Here is an 11,528-nt window from a genome sequence, read left to right as displayed (position 1 = left end):
TATCTTGCCACACAACGATAATCGTCATCTGTCTTGTCCGCATTTCCTCCAATAAGCAGGGAAGCTCGGTTAATCGCGACAGGGGTGGTGTCATGCCTAGCAGACGCAACTTTCGCTTCCAGTGAACTTTGTGCGCATGCGCTACTCTTGCTGAGCTCGTCGCTTCGCGCCGTTATCAGGCACTGACCGGCCAGCCAGACGACGCTGGCGCGCTACTGCGAATGTAAACTGGGGCCCTATAACGTAAAACTATTCCAATATGTTTCTATTCCAATCTCCTGACGTCAAATTTGCGTAACCACCAACGCAAGCACAGGGCGGTCACCCGCAGGGTGGTCTAAACAGACCTATCAAACGCTCTCCTCATTCATAGGAGGTCACTTTTGTTTGCTCGAAAAACGAATAACATTGCCTACACAGAGCGGCTTGTCGTATCTAATTGGTTGACAAGAGGCGAGGAGAACGCTAAAGTGGAGAGGGATTCGATGGGGCCGAGCCACTGCACTGAAAGTCGATAACCGGATGAAGAGGGTGGTGCCGGCGTCTACGATTGGTCGGCTTTCCCTTACTTAGCTTGCAGTGGCTGGTCGAAAATCGCGGCGGCATGCAACGGAAGCTTAAGAATGACGCTAAAATGGACCCTCAGCAAAGAAGAGTTGGCAGAATGAGGGGGTAAACGTGCCGAAAGTGCTCGAAAATGTTACACGGCCACGCAAGAAGTTTTATTATTCGCAAATACACCCATGCTCTCCGGCAGGTGCGAGTAGCCAGCGTCTGAGCGATCGGCCGCAGCTATCTTCTATTCCTTTTGGAACGGGGCAGCCTGCGGCTATTCCGAAGAAAATTCAGTTTTGTTCGGCATATTAATGCATCTTTATCGCGTACACGTCACTTTGACGCGGTGAATTCTTGCTGTTTTGTGACGTCGCGTGACAGGCAAGTGAAGTGGGTGCAGCCCGAAAACTTTTTACCAATAGCCGAGGGCTAATAGCGAAAAAAGGTCGAATCAGAAATAACTGTTTTTCTTTTTTCTGTCAAATCATGCATAATCAGTGTGTACACATCATATCAGATGGGGAGGTATCGCGGTTTTCGTGACGTCGCGTGACAGACAGGTGAAGTGGGGGTGGTCAAAAAAAGTTTTTGACCATTCATGGAGGGCTGATAGCAGAATTGGGATAGAAAAGTTTGGAATAGTTTTACGTTATAGCGCCCCTGCAGTGTTCTACAGATATGTGTAAGTTGGCTTTCCTGCAGAGCGTTTTCGGCGCTCATGGACGAATCAGTGAGACAGAGAAAGCTTCGTTTTAAAACTATGCGGATCCCATGCACTGTGGAAATTATCGATGTAAGCGAAGCTTCCTGTGCTATTTGCTTTAATTGACGATAATCAGCGGTGAATTTTAAGGCGAATGTTTAAGTTTATCAGCGTTTAGTGTAATGCTAGTATAGCGAGTTGATGGCAAACATTACTTTGGTCCACCACTTCTGTTTGTCTGCGTAGTACACAGAACACACAACGAGACGTGTTTGCATGAGGCGTTGCGGTGTGCCATTGCTAATAGCCTGCGAGGAGGTTAGCACTGTCATTGCCTCACACGGCGCAACGCATCGTGCCAGAAGTGTTAAACGTCAATTAAATTATGGGGCTTTACGTGCCAAGACCACAATATGATTATGAGGAGGAAACAACTTTATTCAAGAGAAATTTCAGGGCTTTGTAGATGGCCACTTGTTTGCGGCGACTTCCTCCGCCCCTAAGAAAATGTGCAAAGAAGCAGTCTGATTATGGGGCAGGCTGCTGTGGGGGATTTCGTTTTAATTTTCATCACCTGTGATTCTTTAACGCGCACCTAAGTCTGAGTAGACTAGCGCTTCTGCATTTCGCCCCTGTCGAAATGCGGCTGCCGTAATCGGGATTGACAAAAAAAAAAAAATTATGGCGTTTTACGCGCCAAAACAACTTTCCGATTATGAGGCACGCCGCAGTGGATGACTCCGGAAATTTCGACCACCTGGGGTTCTTGAACGTGCACCTAACTCTAAGTACACGGGTGTTTAATCGGGATCGAACCCGTGACCTCGAGCAACATCATTGTCAAAACTACCATGGAGGATGCAGAAGTGTTGATTTGATGGGCGACCGCAGTCTGTCGTCCGCTTAGCAAATTTGCACGGGGTTTATTTTTGAGAATAGTAAGAACGTACCACAGCGCACCTTGAATTTAAATTTATCCAGTTCGTCTGCAACCGCTGTCGTGTCTAATAGTAGCGTTTCCTTGGCCTCTTACGTCGGCTTTTCCGTCTCCCGCACTCCCTCCACGTATACAAGCGTAGAGTGGCAAGGTTCTTATTCACTCGTTTCGTGAGTGCGTCGTCTCTACCCATTCTCTGCCTCCTCCCACTACCTCCTCCCTAGCATTCTATCTATTCCCATCCGGTCTGCTGCATGTTAGTAGAAAGCACTACAGCTCCTGCAATGCTTTTGAGGGCGTCAAGGATAACTACAGGATAACGAGCAGGTATTGTTGCGACGCCGAGCAGGAACTTCCAGAGGGCAATGTTGTGACTCTATGGAAAGGTCCAAACGAGTTTCTCTCGTCGCCTTTCCTCAGTGCCGCACTCCGTCTTTGAACCACTCCCCCGACGCGGCGTGCTAGACAGCGACAGCAGCACTAGTAGAAAAGTCCAAAGAGGCAAATACACTAAAAAAGCGATCGATACATCTCATTAGTCAATAAAACGAAACGGCTTCGTAACACGGGCTCCACTTCGTAACTTGGCTTCCTTACGCTTGCCTGGGGTCGCGCCTGGCACGCATGCGGACTGGGTTGTCCCAAACTCCGGTAACATCGTGTACGTGAACGCTCTCGATCACAGATGCCTATGCCTTCCTTTAGTCGTCACCGCAGAAGCAGTCTGGCACCAGAACAAGGAAGAAATCGCAGCCGCGAACTTCAGCCATCCTTGTTGCAAAGGGTTGGCGTCTGCTGGTGCTCCCGAGCGTGCTTTGGATAGCACCCGCTAGGTGGCCATCAGTGGTGCTTCCATAGATAATGCACTACGTGTATACGCCACTGAGTACAAGAGCGCTGGTGGCTGCATGGCGCTGGCTGGCTCGCTTCGGCGCTGCGTCCATTTACACCTTATCCTAAATAAAAACGCACAAGCACTTCGACACACTCGAGGATCGCCGCGGCCTCGCGGCGATCAGTATACGTGTTATCGCAGACCGTTCCGCTGCGGGAGTAATTAGCAGCATTCGAGTGTAAAAAATTAACATTTTGTGCGTGTAGACACGGCATCAGAAAAACAAATTGGTAAATTTCCGCTGTTCGCGATCTCTGGGAACTGTGCTCGGCGTGAAGCTTCAGTTATGCATATTTCATGTACCAAGCTATTCACACAACGCTCTTCGCGATCCTGGGGCGCTATAACGTAAAGTTATTCGAACTTTATTCCAATTTTGCAATCAGCCCACCGCCATTGATGAAAAACTTCTTTCGAACCACCCCCACTTTGCTTGTCTGTCAAGCGACATCACGAAACCCGCGATAGCTCCCCATCTGATATGACGTGACACACTGATTATGCATGACTGGAAAGAACAAAAGAAAATTGTTGTTTATAATTCGACGCCTTTTCGCCATTAGCGCTCGACTATTGGTCAAAAGTTTTCGGGCGACACCCACCTCACCTGCTTGTCACACGACGTCATAAAACCCGTGAGAACTCACCACGTCAAAGTGACGTGTACGCGTTAAAGATGCATTAATATGCCGAACAAAACTGAGTTTTCTTCTGAATAGGCACAGGCTGCCCCGTTCCGAAAGGAATAAAAGATGGCTGCCGCCGATGGCTCAGGCACTGGCTACTCGCACCAGCCGGGGAGCATGGGTTTATTTGCATACAATAAAGCTTTTTGTGTGGCCGTGTAACGTTTTCGAGCACTTTCGGCATGTTTACAGTTTCGTTCTGCCAACTGTTCTTTGCTGAGGATCCGTTTTAGCGGCATTCTTAAACCTTCCGCTGCATGCCGTCGCGATTTTCGACCAGCCACCGCAAGATAGGTAAGGGAAAGCGGACCAAAAACAGACACCGGCACCACCCTCTTCATCCAGTTATCAACTTTCAGTGCACTGGCTCGGCCCCATCGAATCCCTCTCCACTTGAGCGTGCTCCTCGCCTCTTGTCAGCCAATTAGATAAGACAAGCTGCTCAGTGTAGGAAATGTTATTCGTTTTTAAAGCAAACAAAAGTGACTACCTATAAACGAGGAGAGCGTTTTATTGGTCTACTCAGACAACCCTGCGGATTACCGCCCGATGCTTGCGCGTGCGCTTACGCAAATTTGACGTGAGGAGATTGGAATAAAAACATATTGGAATAGTTTCACGTTATAGGGCCCTTGTTCGAGTTCGATATAGCGGGTGTTTCCTTTTAAGAAGGTCACATATTTTAACGTCGCCTCTGTCAGATAGCATAATTCTAATCCTTGATCTAAATTAATCGATGAGGCGGCCATTAATCTTGAGGAATCAAAATATTTAACTAAATAATTAACGTAATTACCCTAACTCTTATGTAATAATTTTATGGCACATATTTTAATCTACGAACTGTAGCTAGTGACTTCGCAAGGCGTACACACTTGGAACGAATTCTATGGACTGCACCAGTTTCGAGGTAATAATTGTCCTTCTTTTAATGGAACGCTGTTTTACGCATTAAAACACAAAAGTAACTGGAACACTAATGCATTCCGTCGGACATTTTGAAAATAAATACCTCGATACTGGTGCAGTCCTGAGAATTCTTTCCAAGTGGATACGCCTAGCCATCGAACTCTCTGGCTATAATTGGTAGATTTAAATATGTGTCTAGTTATTGCAATGTTAATGAGGGATTGCGATAATTATTAATGAAGTACATTTATTTCTCGTCGAACCAATGGTCGCCTCATGAAGATAGCAATAATTGTGCTATCTGCCACAGGCAAGGCTTAGAAATGTTTGACCTTCTAAGAAAAAAGCACCCGGTATATGGGATCGACTGCGTTATTGACGCATAGCTGCAAAGGCAAAGCTGCAGGGCTGGCAGTTATTTGAAGTATTAACAGCCTTTAAAGAAAGCAGCCAAGCAGACGATGCGTGCACCTAATGGTTAGCGCACATTACACAAATTCCAGGCGATGGCCTCCCATATGTTTAGTTCGCCGTGGTCATAGAGTTTCCTACTATTTCCTACCATTCGTGACGCCTGAACGTTAAATTTTGGACGGACGCTGCAATGCTTTTGCAAAGTCTGACACAAGGCCTTTTGCGCGGTCAGAAATTCCGCTCGGTGGCACATCTTACATTGCGCGCCCTTGAAGAAAATGGAATAAATATAGCACGTGAAGAGGGTGACGTGAGGTCGAGGCGTTTACTACTGGCCAGCTCGCTCAGTTTCCAGACAGGGTGTTCTAGCGTGCGGCGGCAGCTAGACGCGCAGCTCCAGAGTCGCGCTCAGCTGTCGGTGAGGACGTCAAGGTAGGTGGACTCCGAGAGGGATCCATGCTTGTCCATTTCGTCCGCCTCGTGCTTTTCGCTGCCCTGCGGCCCCTTGATGGCTTCGTCCAGCCTGCGCTGGATGTTGGCGAAGGCGTCGGCGCCCGTGTAGTCCATCTCCCCGCGCTCCCACGCGTCGTAGCGGTCCTCGTCGTGCCGTGCTACGTCCGACCGAGACGAGCCCTGCAAGCGGTGGAGACACTCGCACAAAAAGAGTTGGCGACAAAGAAGGAAAGCGGCCGTTTAGTCATGACCAGGCACGCACCCGGGTGGGGGAAGTGGGGGGGGCGCCCCGAAATTAAGTGGCATACCCCCCCCCCCCCCTTACCCGCGCCACCCCTCCTCACACACATTCCTAAAGCGCCGCCAAATCATTCTTGAGACTTGACAGCTATTCGGCGGTCAACATTTTTGCCGCCTTTTTCCCTCCTTTTGGATCGCGGTAGTTATCGGTGTCTCCTGGAGTGTGAAGGGCAGTTTTCTCATCGATTCGGTGCCCGCCCGTTTAACTCGAGGTGCGTTCAGTTGTCACCATCTATTGCAACAATCACGCGCGTTGCTTCTTTAGTTCAACCTTCGTTGTTTATAGACTGATCCAGCGATCACGAAAGGGATTGAATTCGTAGTCGGCTGGTCGGTATGCTCGTGGAACGAGTTGCGGCCGCAGACAATAGACAGTTTGAGTTTAGCGTTTGCAACCAAATGTAAACGCATTACGTACGTAAAGAAATAGCATTGTCGTCACTGCGCATGCTCTGAACGTAATTGGGTTTCTGCGGTTACGTGCGCAGTACGGTAAGTCTTGAAAGGACGCGCACCGTAATGTCATACATAGGTGATTACGTTTAACGTACGTAAACCGACAAGACAGTCTTAGAATAGCGTTTGTCGCCTTACGTACGTTAAACGTTGGCACCTTTGCGGAACGTTACGGTGCGTGTCCTTTCAAGTCTTTTAGTTTATCTTGCGGAAACACCAACGTAAAGAAAACGTTATAAAGCAGGGCGCCGTCTGAAGCCTCGTGCCAAACGTATCCAAGCCAAGACGATCCATTAGCAACCATCCTGCTGCTGCTACGTGGACGCGTCTCGTTAGGCGTACGGGCGCCAGAATCGCCGAACAATCTCAGAAAATGGACGCGCTATGCGCTCATAATTAACATTTCAGGTGAGTTTAGAGAAAGCGAAAGCTAATTACAATAGTTATTGGCGATCATCGCGAGTGAGAGCGTAGCCATGACGAGAATTCACACTGAAGCGGGCGCCATGGGTGCCCCATGTTCTACAACGCTATTTCTTAGCGTCCGTAAGCATTACGGACGTTAAACTCGCTAAATAACGTGCGATATCATAGCGCACGTAAACCGCATAAACCCAATAACGTTTCGAGCATGCGCAGTAAGGACGACGCTATTTCTTTACGTACGTAATGCCTTTATGTTCGGTTGCAAGCGCTAAACTAAAACTGTCTAATATTCTAAAACTGTCTAATGGCAGTTGCGTTTAACTTTTCCTTTTGCTTCATTAATTCCTCGAGTGACGGCTGGCCGCGACGCTGGCATATCCTCGAAACCATATACCCGTGATATAGGTTACATAAGGTGGGAAATGAAATAATGCGAAAGAGCGTCCATGATCAAACTCCGCAATAACCGTTAACCCCATAATCAATATAAATGTCACCCCATTATCTCGTTTGGTTTTTCCCTAATTGTACAGCACTTTTCATGCAAAATTGGCAACTTGAAACGAGAGTCGCAAGGAGTTGAGAAATTAAGCGATCTACTAAATGAGAGTCGAGTCAACAGCCATACAGGAAGGAAAAACGAAAATTAACAAATTTAACCGTTGCTTGTGAAACTATTTATGCATCAACACCTTTATATTTAAAAAGGGAGGGGAGAAAATGCCGCCGGAAATGGAGAAGGATTCCGCGTGTTTTCAATGACGCTTGTACCCTTATCAGCCTAACCGCCTGACGTAGCCAATTCTCTGCTATGCTTATGTGGATGTTTTTCTAAGATTCCACTGTGGGCGGAGTACGTCTAGAACCGCGGCGTCCTGCGCTCTACGCGGCTGTACGGGACTTGCAGCCACGCATCGTTACGAAACTTCCCAAATAACAATACGAGTAGGTTTTGGTACTGTACTTGATAGAGCAGTAAACGAGGGACCCGAAAGAACTGTGATTGTTCCGCAAATGTATATATTTGTCTGTGTTTATTCCAGAGCTAATTAAAAGAAAACGCTACCAGAAATTGTTATTTTACACTTTCGCTTGTTTACTTGATCTTGGCAGTGTTCTTCCTGCGCTTCTTTCCTGCGCGAGTCCATTTGATGTGGTTCCTTGTTTGTCAAGCAAAGGACAGGTCTATCTCACAGGCGTTTACCTGTGACATAGACCTTACTTTATTTCTCTTTTGCGGGTACGCAATTTTATGGCGAACGGTGGGCGCTATTCACATTTACGCTAGTAAAGGTGCCCCCCCCCCCTTCTCATTTGCACAGAAAGCTTACCTTGGGTTGCCCCCCCCCCCCCCCCCAAAAAAAAAAAAAGCGGAATCCTGGGGACCTGCCTGGTGATGATATTTGTGTCACGTTATCAACACGTACTAAACCACCACCACTCGGAAGGCGTATACGATAAAGGCGCATACACTGTGTGTATCCAGAGGCGAACTAGTGTTTTCCAAACAAGTGCGTTTAGGAGCAAGGGCACCCGACGAGATGCGAGCCACCGAGGATGTGAAGGCACCGAGGAGACCTTAAGCCACGTCGTCATTTCTTTCAGCGGATGACAGCCACCACCACCACCAACAGTCGCTCCAGCTTATGCACCTGCAGCAGCACGCTTGGACTACGGAACTCCTTCGAAAAGCACGCAGTACCCATACAAAAAGAACGCTTGGAACAATGAGCGAATAAAAAAAAAGGAACCGACTGAAACGTAAGACGGATGATGCACTGCACTAACAGCTTATTGCGATAACCGCGGTTAAGGCCGCCTGTGTAACAAGGGTGTAATGAACCAAGATTTAGGAGCTTTGGTGCTATTCTTTTTTAATTTTTAAATCAATTTTTTATGTTTATTTGGGAGGTTTTTAATTTGCACTTTTTAGATAATATATTTGTTTGTTTATTTTATTTGTGTGGTCCAGTAAACTGTAATTTAACAATGCAAACCGCCACCAAATTACGGTGGCAGTTATATGTGCTATGGGAACTAGGGCATCGGAGCCAGCAGTCGAAGAAGTGGAGGACAAGGCGACTCGGGAGCGCGAGCGGTGGTTCGAGGCTCGGCTGGGCGCTCTTGGGCGCGGCCGGCCAGGACTGGGGCCTGCTGGCGTAGACTGAGGGACCGCGCCGTTCCCACAGTGTACAGACAACGAAAGTGGCGATTAACATTCGGATGGTTGCTCCAGTTTCTTATACCGGGCCTTTTATATGTGTCAATGACTTCCAACATAGCCTCTCTGCGAACACTGAATGCCGATTTCATGCCGATGACACGACGCTAGCGATGAGGTCAGAAGGGCATTGCAAGACATGAAACGAGGAAGAGCGGCAGAAGATGGAATATACTAATTTACAAAAAGGGAGACGTTAAAGAATTGAAAAGTCATAGGCCCATTAGCTTACTCCCAGTATTATACAAAATATTTACCAAGATAATCTCCTATAGAATAAGGGCAACACTGGACTTTAGTCAACCAAGGGAACAGACTGGCTTCAGGAAGGGATACTCTACAATGTATCACGCCCATGGCATTATTCAGCTTATCGAGAAATACGCGGAATACAGTAAGCCTGTCTTTATGGCTTTCATAGATTACGAAAAGGCATTTGATTCACTAGAGATACCAGAAGTCATAGAGGCATTATACGTAATCAAGGAGTACAGAACGCTTACGTAAATACCTTGGAAAATGTCTACAGAGGTTCCACAGCTACACAAGAAAAGCAGGAAGATGCCTATAAAGAAAGGGGTCTGACAGGGAGACACAATCTCTTTAGTGCTATTCACTGCGTGCTTCGAAGAAGTATTCAAGCAATTACACTCGGTAGGGCTTAGGAGTAAGGATCGACGGTGAATATCTCAGCAACTTTCGGTTTGCCCATCACATTGTTTTATTCAGCAACAATGCAGACGAGTTACAACAAATGATTGAGGACCTTAACAGAGAGCATAAGAATGGGGTTGAAGATTAATATGCAGAAGACAAAGATAATCATGAATAGCCGGGTCCCAGAAAACTGGAAGAATGCAAACATTACACTAATTTACAAAAAGGAGACGTTAAAGAATTGAAAAATGATAGGCCCATAGAGTCTGTGAAGGAGTACGTTTACTTAGGTCAATTAATCACAGGGAACCCTGATTATGAGAAGGAAATTCATAGAATGAAAATGGGTCGCATCGCATGCGGCAGACATTGCCCGCTCCTGACTGGAAGCTTACCATTATCATTGAAAAAGAAGGTGTACAATCAGCGCATTTTACCAGTGCTGAGATATGGGGAAGAGACTTGGAGACTGACAAAGAAGCTTGAGAACAAATTAGGGCCCGCGCAATGAGCGATGGAACGAAGATTGCTAGGCATAACGTTAAGAAACAGAAACAAAGAGAGCGGTATGGGTCAGAGAGCGAACGGGTATAGACGATGGTCTAATTGACATGAAGAGAAAAAAATGGAACTGGGGAGGTCATTTAATGTGCCGGTTAGATAACGTTGGACCATTAGGGTTACAGAATGAATGGGTACCAAGTGAAGGGAAACGCAGTCGAGGACGGCAGAAGACTAGGTGGAGCGATGAAATTAGGAAATTCGCGGGCGCTAGTTGGAATCGGTTGGCGCAGGACGGGGGTAATTGGGGGTAATTGGGTAATTTTATGTCCACTGCCCTGCAGTGGACATAAAAGAGACTGATGATGATGTTGACACCATACGGCATTATAATCTAGATGTGTTTGTCCCAAGTCTCAACCGCGATCTTTGTAGCACAACGTACTGCGAATACACCCAGCCATTAACCGTACTTCCCACAAATTTGATTTTCATTTTTTACAAAAATTTTTGTATAATTTTCTAACCGCTAAGGCAGGGTAAATGCTAGGTTTTCTTCGTAAGAGCTCCAGAGCATTAAGCCAGTCTACGCGAGAGCTGCTATATAAAACGTACGTAAAGTCCGTCATCAAGTACGCCTGTGTAGTGCGGCACCCTCCTACGGCACGTCACATTGATAAACTTGAGAGGGCACAGAATCTAGGCGTGCAGTACATGTCAGATCGATAGAAAGTTAATTTAAACGCTACATGTGCTAAGGAAGTACGACGCAGAAAGCCGCGTCCAAAGCTCTTTCATTCGATATACTACGGTGCATTTAGTATACAAAGGGAATCGTATATAATGCCGCCTCATTACCGGTCAGAACGCGTGTACCATGAGCTAAAGGTACCAGTAGTTCCGAGCAATTCAGAACTGATAAATACTTTTTTCCAAGAACTATACAAGGATGGAATAGGTTGCCTGTCGGTGTCGTCAACGTCGTGTCAAACGATGCATTCTTTGCCCCGTTGAAGTGACTCAACTTTTCCGTTTCTTTGACCTTTTTGTTGTATTATTGCCCGTGGGTAACTTAACGTGTCTTGAAAGTGGTTTAACTTTTGATGAACGTTTTTGTTTTATTTTTGCCTTACACGTTGTGCAAAAGATTCCTTTGTGAACTTTTCTTACTGTTCGTAACCCCCCTTCATCCTCCCCTCTCCAATGTATTGCCTTCTGGCTCTTATGGGTACTGAATAAATAAATAAAATAAACTTACGGTGCGATTCTGCTGATCACAACTTTTTTTTCAGGATTTGTTATGAATAATTGCGTAACAGCAAACTTACACTCTCGTTCATTACAAAAGAAATTAAGGTTAAAAGTGGCATTGCATAATGGTGATTTACTTATGTATTCATTTATTTAGTACACCA

The 11,528-nt window shown here is 46.5% G+C and overlaps 1 protein-coding gene across 3 annotated transcripts in view; it reads right to left on the bottom strand.

The window, feature by feature from the left end:
• Nucleotides 1-5,410: 5,410 nt before the first annotated feature.
• LOC126540209 (glycogenin-1-like) overlaps nt 5,411-11,528 on the bottom strand; it is a 72,822-nt gene continuing 66,704 nt past the window's right edge. For all 3 annotated transcript variants that reach the window (XM_055075880.2, XM_055075879.2, XM_050186998.3), the window contains one exon: nt 5,411-5,732. In XM_055075880.2, coding sequence (XP_054931855.1) covers nt 5,508-5,732 — 225 coding nt within the window. In that variant the 3' untranslated portion in view covers nt 5,411-5,507. The remainder of the gene's footprint in view (nt 5,733-11,528) is intronic.

This window comes from Dermacentor andersoni, chromosome 2 (assembly GCF_023375885.2).
Source record: "Dermacentor andersoni chromosome 2, qqDerAnde1_hic_scaffold, whole genome shotgun sequence".
NCBI classification, from domain to species: Eukaryota; Metazoa; Arthropoda; class Arachnida; order Ixodida; family Ixodidae; genus Dermacentor; species Dermacentor andersoni.
This window is presented reverse-complemented; position numbering and strand designations above follow the sequence as displayed.